At 34.1% G+C, this 13,137-nt stretch overlaps 1 protein-coding gene across 1 annotated transcript in view; it reads right to left on the bottom strand.

The window, feature by feature from the left end:
* Window positions 1-409: 409 nt before the first annotated feature.
* The window catches only part of LOC147994917 (uncharacterized), a 37,290-nt gene continuing 24,562 nt past the window's right edge, over window positions 410-13,137 (bottom strand). The window contains exon 4 of the mRNA XM_087659874.1: window positions 410-1,067. Coding sequence (XP_087516000.1) covers window positions 475-1,067 — 593 coding nt within the window. The 3' untranslated portion in view covers window positions 410-474. The remainder of the gene's footprint in view (window positions 1,068-13,137) is intronic.

Raw genomic sequence — 13,137 nt, 5'->3', positions numbered from 1 at the left:
TAATTTTATCCTAAATGTTCAATAATTTATTGTAAAGAAAACTAGCCAAGGCTGGAGAAGTTAATTATTGCTCTTTAGTTTTTAAATTAACTGGGCCTCCCCATGTGGATTGGCATTGAGATTAGGACTGGTACTCTAGCATATGGATACTCAGTGACTCTGAAGTTTAACTTAACTGCCTACTTACCTGTCTATATCAGAGCTCTTTTAGTTTTATTTTTATATCATTTTATCACTGACTTAAATCAAGCATGTTTTTAAACTAAGGTACTTGGATTCTTGACAAAGGAAGAAATCCATTGTAAGTGCTCACAAAGTATTATATTCTTCTGGGTTTTTTTGTTTGTTTGTTTTGTTTTTTTGTTTTTTTGTTTTTTGTTTTTTTTTGTTTTGTTTTGTTTTGTTTTTTGCTTGGTTGGTTAGTTGGACATTTTTTCAATTTTATTTTTCTTGGATATTTTTTGTATTAACTTTTCAAATGTTACCCTCTTCCCCCCCGCTCATATCCTCTCCCTCTTTTCCTACTTCTATAAGGATGCTCCCATTCCCACCCACTCCCTCCTCAACATCCTGGCATTCTCCTATATTGGGGAAACAAGCCTTAATAGGACCAATGACTTTTCTTCCTATTGATGCTAGACAATGACATCCTCTGCTACATATGTGGCTGGAGTCATGGGTCTCTCCATGTGTACTCATTGGTTGGTAGTTTAGTCCCTGGGAGCGCTGTTGGGTCTTGTTGGTTGATATTGTTCTTCCTATGAGATTGCAAACCTCTTTAGCTCCTTCAGTCTTTTCTCTAACTTCTCCATTGTGGTCCCCTTGTTCAGTCCAATAGTTAGCTGCAACCATCCTCAGCTGAATCAGTAGGGCTCTGGCACAGACTCTCAGGAGACACCTATATCTGGCTCCTTTCAACAAGTACTTCTTGGCATCAGCAATAATGACTGGGTTTGGTGGCTGGATATTGGATGGATGCCAGGTGGGGCAGTCTCTTGATGACTGTTTCTTCAGGCCCTGTATTTTTCTTTGTCCCTGTATTTCCAATGAGCATTTTCTTCTCCCTTCTAAAAAGGAATGAAGCATCCAAATTTTGCACTTTGGGAAAAGCAGAAACCCAGGATAGTGAAAACTATTCTCAGCAATAAAAGAATTTCTGAAGGAATCACTATCCCTGAACTCAAGCAGTATTACAGAGCAATAATGATAAAAACTGTATGGTATTCATACAGAGACAGGCAGATAGATCAGTGGAATAGAATTGAAGACCCAGAAATGAACCCACACACCTATGATCACTTGATCTTTGACAAAGGATCTAAAACCATCAGTGAGAAAAAAGATGGCATTTTAACAAATGGTGCTGGTTCAAGAGGAGGTCAGCATGTAGAAAAACACAAATTAACACATTCTTATCTCCTTGTACAAAGGTCAAGTCCAAGTGCATCAAAGACCTCCACATAAAACCACATATGCTCAAACTAATAGAAGAGAAAATGGGGAAGACCTTTGAACATATCAACACAGGGCAAATTTCCTGAACAGAACACCAATGGCTTATGCTCTAAGATCAAACATCAAAAAAATGAGACCTCATAAAATTGCAAAGCTTCTGTAAGGCAAATGCCATAGTGAATAAGACTAATCAGCCTCCTACATATTGGGAAAAAATCTTCATTAACTTCACATCCAATAGAAGGTTAATACCTAATATATACAAAGAACTCAAGAAGTTAGACTTCAGAGAATCAAATAATCCTATTAAAAATGGGGTACAGAGTTAAACAAGAAATTCTCAATTGAGAAATAGTGAATGGCTGGGATGCACATAAAGAAATGTTTAACATCTTTAGTCATCAGGCAAATGCAAATCCAAAGAACCCTGAGGTACCATCTCGCACCAGTCAGAATGGATAAGATCAAAAATTCAGATAACAGTAGATGCTGGCGAGGATGTGGAGAAAGAGGAACACTCCTCTATTTTGGTGGGATTGCATGCTGGCACTCTGGAAATCAATCTAGTGGTTCCTCAGAAAATTGGGGACCCAGCTATACTGCTCCTGGGTGTATACCCAAAAGGTGCTCCAATATAAAACAAGGACACATGCTCCATTTTCTTCACTGCTGAGTTATTTATAATATCCCAAAGCTAGAAACAACCCAGATGTCCTTCAACAGAGGAATGGATAGAGGAATGTAGTACATTTATACAATGGAGTACTACTCTGCTATTAAAAACAATGACTACATGAAATTCATAAGCAAATGACTAGAACTACAAAATATCATCCTGAGTGAGGGAACCCAGTCACAAAACAACACACATGATATGCACTCACTGATAAGTGGCTATTAGAGAAAAAGCTTGAAATACCTAAGAAAAAATTCAGAGATCAATAGGTTGGTTTCTTTTGTATGATTATTCTAAGACAGAGAAGGTTTTCTCTCCAATTCAAAAAGCAGAAATAAGTTATCATGAAATACATTTTTGAGAAAGAAGAAAGGTAGAACATACAACTACCCAGGACAGTGGACTGTCCTTGGAAATCCCTACTAAGTATGTAGATGTGGCTTTTTCAGAACTCAATCTTCAGGTAATTTCTAAAAAATATTAGATATTTATAGCATCGCATAAGCATACATTTTTGTAATCAATATAACAGTTGTACTAACAAAACAATGCTTGCTTCTGAGAAAAGTGTGAATCAACTAAGAAGTATGAGCTGATTTTTGCATGAAATTAGTTAGTTGAACCTTTTTTTTAAAATTCATGGCTATGAGCACACACCTCCTGCAAATGGGAGCTTGGTTCTATCTAAAACGTTAAAAGATACAGAATCGTGTTGAGAGCTGGACAGAAGGGTAGACAATTCAGAAGATAAGAGAGCAGCAAAAACCAAATTTAGTTTTGAGCCTACACATTACCAGGCTTAACACAGCCTGTAAAATCATCTTCTGAATTTTTATCTCATCTGTTGTTCTCCACCACGGAGCTACATAAATCAAAAAATAAAACCCTATTCTTTTTTAAAAGATAATATGTATTTAATTTTGTGAGTCTAACTGTATGATACATGTTTATGCATATAGAGTAGACTTTGATAATATATTTAAGTAAGACATGATTTGTAATTTTTACTCATATTTTAGATCATCATCTCAACTGTATTTACTTAACATTTACCCAAGTAATTGTCTGTCTTCAAAAAATTGAGAGGTAGATTTTTTCTGCAAGTTTTACAACTATACATTTCATAAGCAATAGAAAAATTAAAACTCACTACGTAAGAGATTATATACTTTATCTTTAGTTGATCATAACTAATATTTACTTATCTTCTCATTAATATTGAATTTCAACCAAAACAGAATAGTCTCACCAACTTCTTTTCATATACACAATGATATTTAAGCTGTTTAAGCTATTAATGAGTTCAGAAGAAGGAAAAATAGGAACAGTTGTCCAAACAACTGAATAGGTTAATGCTCCTTTACAATATATAATTTTTCATATTTTAAGGAGTTATATCTATATCTTCTCATGTCTTAAATTTAAAGAAATAGGCAGTTGGAATTAAATATCAGTCTTAGAAATGCTTACTGAGGTTAATCAAAATTCTAATCGGTGACTATTTAACTATATTCTTTGTGATGAGCTGTTAACATTTAGACAAGGGAAGATCAAGTCTACTCATAGGCATCATCAAATGCTTATCGTGTTCATTTCATTTTTAACACTGTTCTTTAAATCATTTTTATTCAGAAAAATGAATAAAATAGTGAAGGCATTGAAGATTTTATCTATTATGAAATACAGCATATATGTGAAGATACTTATTCTGAAATACAATCTGTAAGAGGTACACTTGGCTTTCTTTACTCATTCCAGGATTTGTTAAACTAATGAAGCTCCTTCTGTTTGTTCTCTAGTAATATTCTGTTCCTCATAAGGCTCAGAGGGAAAGGAAAAATTACCTTGCCAGCTCAGCACACTAGTTTACAATTCCAAAGCCCTCATAATTTTTAACATTGGTAATCAGGTTCTATAATACAGGTACTTGTAGAAATGGAAATCAGAGTTGAGTAATGAGTTTTGTAGATTTGTGTTAGTGTTATTAATTAAGATTACAGGCAATCTTGAATTAAATTATACTGCATTATCGTGTGTGTCTGTGTGCATGTGGAGTGTCTCTGTGTGTGTGTGTGTGTGTGTGTATGTGTGTGTGTGTGAAAGAGAAAGAGAGAGAGAGAGAGAGAGGGAGGGAGAGAGAGAGAGAGAGAGAGAGAGAGAGAGAGAGAGAGAGAATTCATATACATGACAAAGTACATGTTTAGATGTCACAGAACAACAATGGGAGTCAGATCTCTCCATTCATACTGTGGCTCCTGTAACTCCAACTCTGGTGAGGAGACTTGGGTTCAGCCACATTTACTTCTCCTAAACATAGTCACATTCTTATGAAGAAAACTAGGACACATGAATAACCAGTATTTACTAATATGTTGGCCATGCAGAAGGGATATTTAAAATAAACAAAAGTTAAGAAAACTTTTTTCAAACCCCATTTTTTATAATGCTTCTTTTTAAAAAAGCAACAGGAAAATGAAAATGGATAGTCTGAGAGACTCAAGGAAGAGCAGAAAAGAATTGCAACAGGGGGATATCTAAATGAGGCACAAAAGGAGGGGCCAAGGAGTCACAACCGTCAGATCTGTTCCACACAACTCTCCTCTTTCTACCAGAATCATTTAGGAAATATAAATGTTTAAAACCTAATTTCAAAAAAGAGGAATGATGTTGATCTTGAAGTACTGATTTTAGGGATCGGCACCACGCACACAAAAAAAAACAACATATGATTTATTAATAATGTATAATATATTAACATCATTTACTAAGTGTTAATGTCTACAATAGATTCCTAAAGAACAACCAAAACTGTGAGGAAAGTTCTGAGTTACAGTAAAAAAAGCTCAACTCCAGTCTAAGGCTAAACAGGTAAACATTTAAGATGCTTAATTCATATATAATTGTGATTGATGCATAAAAATACTAAATTTGCACATGTAATAGTTGGGGGACTGTGTTCATTGTTGTACTTAAGCCCAGTTAAATATGTTTACCAGTTCAAACAATACATTTCAAAGTATGTTTTTAGAGTTTTACAATACATGAAACAGTCTTTTGTACACAGTATGCTGTAAATGATGCCCATGAATGTTCTTCTCTTTTCTTTTTTTTTTTCTTTTCTTTTTTTCGGAGCTGGGGACCGAACCCAGGACCTTGCACTTGCTAGGCAAGCGCTCTACCACTGAGCTAAATCCCCAACCCTGTTCTTCTCTTTTCTAAGTGGTGACTTGGCGACTGTCAATGATACTTTTCACATCTCTCCACAACCTTTGGTAACCAATATTTTACTCATGACTGTGAATTAGTACTTATGCTCAATCTATAAGGAAAAGCATTTTTCTGCATCCACCTGAATTATTTCAATTTGTGTAATGATTTCCAGTTATAATCCTGGTCTACTTTGTAGATGAACTTCACATATGATATTTTGTTGGCATAGCAGAAACAAGTTTCCTTAATTAATTACACAATGAATAGCATAAGACAGAAAACATAAAAAGAGGAACATGGATTCAGTATAAATACATTAAATATGAAATATACTATGCTGGAAATGAAACAATTACAGATCATTAATGTGATCCAGTAATATATTAGCAGATACTTATTGTACTAAAATACAACAGTAGGAAATTTTTGTATCTTTATGCATGCTGGCCCACTTTTGTATTACTGCAGTTAAGGGAATCCAATGGTTCTCTTAATGTGGGAATTATCATCCCAATAGTACAGAGACTTTTCTAATTTAAATATGATAGAGTAACATCATTATAATTCAGAGATTTTCATTTTTCTATTGTTAAACATGTACTTATGAAAATGCTTATTTCACTGTAAATAATAATGAGTTAACACTGAAATGTTTTAAATTATTTATAGTTTTTTAAAGAAATTTAAAATATTTAAGTATATATTATAGAGGTATATTTCTCTTTATAAGTATATATGATATATTTTATATATGAACAGAAACACATACACACATATACATATATAACATCCCACATATAGTTATTAATTGTGGCTAAAAGATGAATAAATACAAACCAATGAAGTCAGTATAATAAGACACACTTTAGCTTATTTCCCCCTTAGCAGCAGGAAATGGAATCTCCCCTTCTCTAGACTCTAAAACTCATAATGATGTACCCTGCTGAATTCACCTATGAAACATTTCTGATTTCACCCTAGTACCTGATATTATCTGACTGTGACATCCCATTCATAACAAAGAATTTATGGTACAAATGAGTTCACAACCTTGTCAAGTAGCTGAATCAGCCCACAACATTGAGCCTACATCTCAAAGATTCTATGACCCTCTTTGTGTTTGTTATAACTCAGGTGCTCCTATATATTCTCCTTTGGAAAATGGATTTGTAAGCAGATTAAATATGTGGTAAATACATTAGTTTGCTACTAATAGAGGGATTCATAATGATGATACCATTCTGATCTGAGCTTTTCTTTGAGAAGTTGGAAAATGATTTAATACAATATGCTGAGAATACACAGTTTGTACAGCCATTACCTGTCTCTATCTTCACTGAAACAATGGTCATTCCAGTATTAACTGTTCTGAGCCGTGTTGTGAGTTCAGAAAGGAAAATTCTTTTGGGTTTTCATAAAATTGTCTCATGAAAGACCTAATAGTTCAGGAACAGGAAGAAGAGAATATTTTTGTAAGAGAGTCCATTTTACAAAGTTTATTAAAAATAAGTAACAGTAGCAAATTAGTTTGTGGTCTGAGGCTAACCTGTGTTGCAAGATGTCAGGTGCTATGTGTATTTGCTGATTCATGAAGGTTATCCATATCAATGCTATGCTGTTCAAACCAAATACGTCCTTTAGTCTGTTTTACTCTCATGAAACAATTTAACAAGAATTAGTTCATCTCACACGTTCCTAAGTTCATTTTTCTGTTTATTTGTTCATTCTTAAGGGTTCGTAATTGCTTCTTAGTTGAATGTGAAACCATCAAGCCCTAGATTTTTCCTTGGTGGGGCACATGTCCCTACCTCAGAATCGTTACTTGCCATTGGTCTGTTCATGTTTTCTGATGCACTGGGGCTCTTTTCTTGTGAGATAAATGTACCTCATTCTTGTTTTCCATTCCTTCTAAGATATCTAATTTGGTCATATGTTTATTTATTCTCCTTTGATATTTCTGTAATGTTGCTGCAATGTCTTATTAATCATCTCTTATTCTGTGAGCGTCTTAGGTCCGGTTAATGTCTGCCTTTTTTGGTTTATCGTTTCAAGCAGCGATCTCTGTGTTCTGTACTCTTCTGTATTGTTCTGCTTTTTTGTCCACTTGATAGGATCTGCACTAATCATTATTACTTCCCTTTATCCAATGTTGCGTTTGTTTGTTCTCACTTTCAAGTTTCTTGGGAATAACTGTTAGATTTTCATTCTGTTTGAGTTATTTCTTATTTTGTGTTGTGTAGGCTAACTTGCTTCTCAGTACTGCTCTCTGCAAATCCTATCAGTTTTGTCATATTGTTTCCATTCTGCGCTAAGAGGTTTTTAAAATTTCTCTCTGATGTATTACTTGATCAATTGACATCCATGACTACATTCTTTAATTTTCATCTATACATTTTTCTTTTCGTTTACTATTTAGGACAAGGAAAAACAATGAGAATTGAATAGTAACTCTTACAAAGTTGTATATTACCAGCCCTGAACAGAATTTTGTTGTGCCCAATTTTTATTCTAATTGGTTTGTAGTATTATTGCTTTGGTTTTGGGAAAGTGCCTAGGCATTAGTTCCACTTTTAACATGCTGGTATTTGTTTTGTGACATGTAAGATGATCTACTCCAATGAGTGTTCTGTGTGTTAGTGACACAGATGTCTCTCAACATCTATTACCTAGAAGGCACTTAATATTTCTGCTATGATCATTAAGTGAAGGATTCACTGCCCTGCTATTTATTACTTGATTTCATTTATATTTCCATATTTTGAAAGGGGGCTGCTAAGGCCTCCTCCTTCAACTAGAATCACAGGACAATGCATGCCCTCTTTAAAACCTACTATGTGCTAATGTGTGTGCTTCAGTATGAGATGTAGAGTTCTTATTCCCTATAGTTAACTTGCCCTTTCATTACGTGATGGCTTTCTGTATTTCTTGTGGCATGTTTTTACTAGACATTTTATAGGATACTTGTATGCTTAGTTTTGCATCATTTCATACTCCACTCATAGGGAATATCTTCTTCCATGTTTTTTCAATCAATGTCACAAATATGAGAAAGGAAAAATCGCAATAAGAAAACTCTCTTTTGCACTCTGCCTCTATCAGCTTTTAGGATTTTATATGGTAACCAGTTATATAATCTTTCTAGCATATTGAATACTTGTTATTTTGTTTAGCCCTTATATTAAAAACGGTTGTAATTGGCATATCACTTTTACATCAGCACCTATCCTTACTGAGTTACTTTGTAAAGTTATTCATACCCGTGAGCTTACTGACTCTCGTTTTATTCTTTCAGTCTGAGGAATTCTCTTCAGCATTTCTCACAGAAAAGGTCTAATAAAAGTTATTGTATTACCATCTGCTTATGCATCAAAATCTTAATCTCTTTCATTTTTAAAAGTGTGTTTTGCTTGGGAAGTACCATTTAATACAACTATCTGCCTTCTCCTTAAGTGTTATTGAACTCCACGTGCCTGTTTGCTCACCTGTATGACATACTGTCTTTTCCCTTCTTGTTTTATGGGTTACTCGTGGACTTGATTTCATGCCTTTCCCGCTTCCGCCTCAGTGATGTTAGACTTATTGGCATGTGCTACCGTATTTTAATACTTATATGGGGCTATCTTTTGGAATATCATTTGTTAGTAAAGTTTTTCTTGTAACTTTGGATGTCAATGCAAAAATTATATAAATTACAATGAGAACATTACATTTTAATGCTTTAGTGTCTCATGGGTTTTTATAAACTTGGCATACTCATTTAAAACAAAGTTTCTTGTCACCTCCATGGAGCAATTAAAATTAAAAGTGTGTGTGTGTGTGTGTGTGTGTGTGTGTGTATGTATGTGTGTATGTGTGTGTGTGTGTATTCAGGACTGCACATTACATAAGGTCTGATACTTTTGCTGGATTATCTAAGGGGTGTAAAAGGTGTAATATTTAATGAGGCATGGGAAAAGTGAAAGACTTAATATATCAGATAACAAATTCCTGAGGATAAAAGCTATTTCTGTCATATGTCAACAGGGGTGTTTGGATGTGAGATGAGTTAGGAAAGAGATATCAGTGATATTGTCACCCAAGACAGTTTACATTGACTTGAGAATCTGTGAACATTGAGAGAATTCTGTTCCTGAGAAAAAACACAGATGAGTCATTTAAACGTTTTATATTTCTTTCTATCCTTATGGTTTTCCTCTTTTAAGACTTCATCAAAACAAACTTTTGAGAATAAGATAAAAGGAAGGAGATGAACATCTTTAAAAAGTACTGTATGTTCTCATAATATGCATGTTGAATGGTGTGTGCCTTGCACCATAGAGTATCAAAATGTAGCAATGGCTGCTTTATCCCCTTTTTATAGGATTGTTTTTTATATTGTCTAAAAAATTCAAAACTCAGACATGTTTGTTCTTCCATACATTCTGTTCTGTCAAATGGAATTTTGCTTTTCTAACTGTCACTATGCCTTTGGGGAGCTCCCAAAGATAATGGAAAGTTGTCACATACAAGAAGACATTTGCTATATTTTTGTGTGAAGAAATATTATTTAACAATTCATATGTCTGCACAAGAGAGTTTTCAAGCAAGATGTTTTAGATTAGAAAATAATCAATTTAAATAAATTCTTAATGTCTTTCCAAAGGAAACAAGACAATTGTCTCATATTTGCCATAAGAAGAAAGTTTAAGACAGTCTAAAGTGTTAAAATTAATGTGCATTTGAAATTTAAACTCCTTTTTCTCCCTTTATTGCTCTTTCCACCTCTCCCTAACACTCTCTAATACTCCTTCACTTAGCATTTAAGAAATCTCCTTGAAGTTTATTTTATCCACTCATTTTTATAGTTTGGGTTTTTTTTGGGAAATAAAATAACAATTTTATTAATTTCTTATAAATAACATACATGTAAACACTATACCTTGCTTATATCACCCCTCTCCCGCTTACCCATGATCCCACACTTCTCCCTCCCAATGTTATGTCCTCCCTTTTTTGTTTGGTTATTTAACTCTGGAATTCCAATTAGTGCTCCCCATGTATGCCCTGGGCATGGGGATATTCACCAGGGTATTTCCTGGAGAGTAGTGACTTTTAAAAACTCATGTGAGTTCTTCGGTCTTCTGACTTCTCTAGTGAAAGTATTCATACTTTGCTGATACTTTTGTGTTCTTCATTGAATTATTCCTCCACATAAAGAAAACATAGTATTTTGGATAGAAGGGAAAACCTTGTTTTATTAGCTCCAGTGTTCTATAGCTTTTCCTGGACTACAATAGACTTTCAGGTTTGTCTTGATTTTGATGATAATGAGAACATTGAGGAGTATCAGTATAATTCATGGAATATTCCTCTAGGACATTTTCTGGTAGTTATTTGGCATTTCTGAAGATAACTCACAATGATAAGTATGCTCCGTTTTCATCAGCATATTTGGAAGTCACATACAATCGATCAATATCACCACTGACATAAATTGTGTTACTGGTTAAAGTTGTCTTTCTGTGTAATAATGTACACAGATAGGCCTAGAGAATAAATGTGATACCAGTGTTCATTGCCATCTTGATTGTAATTGGAATCACTTAGGAGAAAAAACCCAGTAAGAGCTTTAATAGAGAGTGCCCTATTCTGGATGATGGTTGCAATATGCCAATATTCCACAACCTGTGGTCCTCCACTGATATAAAGCAGAAATTGAATTGAGCATATTTATTGATCTTTTCTTCATAACTGCATATGCAACATGATCAGCTAGATGCTTAAAACTTCTGCCATAATGCCTTCCCATGCAGAGAGAATCAACTAGCAATAAAACCTTAGTCAAGACAAACTTTTCCTTCTGCTGATTTTATCACCTATTTTGTCATAGCAACAAGTGCAGTAACTAATGAAACTAGATTTATCCATTTCTTTGATTGTATGGAACAATATTCCCAGAATTGAACCTTTTTTTCCAGGAGGAGCACAGATTAAGATTCCCTAAGTAAACAGAACCCATAATATTCAGGGAGCAAATATCTCAAAATTCAAAGATCCCTAGTCAAGTTTACATAAGGATTAAGGAACATCACCTTGCAACCTGAGGAGACTGCAACCTAAGGAGCTGGCTGAGAGTCCTGCAGGGAGCTCAGGAAATGCAGCTTTGTGAGCAACCACCCATGCTGCCATGAGCTTTGCAGTTATGCAGCTGCATTGTAGGCATCTGTGTTCTTTTATATGACCTGGATTCCTGTCATTACCCACAATAAACACACCAGCTCACCGAACTAGACTCAGGTGAATGGCCTTTGTTGGTCTGTTGCTGGTGTCCTATCTTTCCTCAAAAGACATTTAATTTATACATAATTGATTGGAATTCTGCACATAAAATCTACGCATTTCTCGATAGTTAACATTTAATTCAAACTTCAATTAAATGATTTGTAGCTATTTGTTTTAAATTTGTTTATCAATAAATAACATATCATTTTTATTATTGTTTCTGTTCAAATTATTGAAGCTCCGTCAATGAGAATCTTCTCTATTTGTTCCTGGGTTCTGATATGCCCTACTTACCCCTTCACTTCTTTGGTGAATATTTTATTTTATTAATACTACATAAAGCTTCGGATTCATATTGTATGTTTCCCTCGAAGTATTAGAGTAGCCCTGCTTTCAAAGCAAGGCCTAATTTAAAGTCCTCAAAATGTTACAATACTCAAATTCATGAATAACCTTATATGATTTATAAAAGGAATTAATTATATTTCTAAAAAATTCAGAAAACTTACACCAAAGCCCATCAGCTCTTACCTTGCTGAAAGTTAGAAAAATATGTGTGATTTTATGTGCATTTATTTGCTTCCTTGCCTATGTCCTTTTTACAGAAATCATTTTCCAATCTTCAATTATATTTTCTATTATTCAAGGTGCCTCTTCTTTTCCATTTAATAAAAAGTACAGAAAGGACTTTAAAGTTGTCGTAAAAATGGCATTGCTAACTCTCCTTTGCTCAAGAGTTCTGTCAAAGGTAGAATTGTGCTGTAATTTCCATACTCTAGAAATGCAAATGACTTGTTTTAAGGCATATTACATTTGCTTTTCAAATAGGAGTCCCCAATTCAAAGAGAATAGAGTAAGAGTCAGTTGGATATCTGAGAATTACAGACAGCTCTCAGTCTACCATGTTACTGAATACAATTATATGAGTAGAAAACATAAAATATCATCCATATTTCCTCTCCACATAGGGAAAAATAAAAATATTTAATAATAAACCACCACTTCTGACAATGGTCTATAGCCACATTACCTTATCCTGCCTATAGGTTGCTCATATTTTATTCAAATGAATTGACTTCATTTTACCTCATTATACGAAACAAAGAGAATACAAGTCATTTAAAAGTCAAAGATCACTTAAAATAAAATTTCATACATATTGATGAATCTCCTTCATACCCACTTCTCACATTTGATAAAAGTATCTATGAGACCATTCAACTACGAGATATGTATGAGAGGTGACTCCCTTCCTCCACAGTCAGCACTAAATCTTGATTAGTCTAAGACCCTGGAGTCCCTAAAATTAAAAATCTATGAAACATTAAAAACTGGTGGTGTTCTTTTACAGAGAAAAACTTTCAAGTGAAAGAAAAACCTTATCAACCAAAGTATCACTCTTCAGAAATTTAGTCTTAATGTTCAAAGTAATTGCAAGGTGGTATACTCATGGCTCCTCTGTTTACCATTGTGATTTCCAATGTAAGAATTTATCCTTTCTGTTCCAAAGTATAGAAAAACTCTCTCTGAAGAAG

Source organism: Rattus norvegicus, chromosome 4 (genome assembly GCF_021556685.1).
Source record: "Rattus norvegicus strain SHRSP/BbbUtx chromosome 4, alternate assembly SHRSP_T2T, whole genome shotgun sequence".
In the NCBI taxonomy this organism is placed as follows: Eukaryota; Metazoa; Chordata; class Mammalia; order Rodentia; family Muridae; genus Rattus; species Rattus norvegicus.
This window is presented reverse-complemented; position numbering and strand designations above follow the sequence as displayed.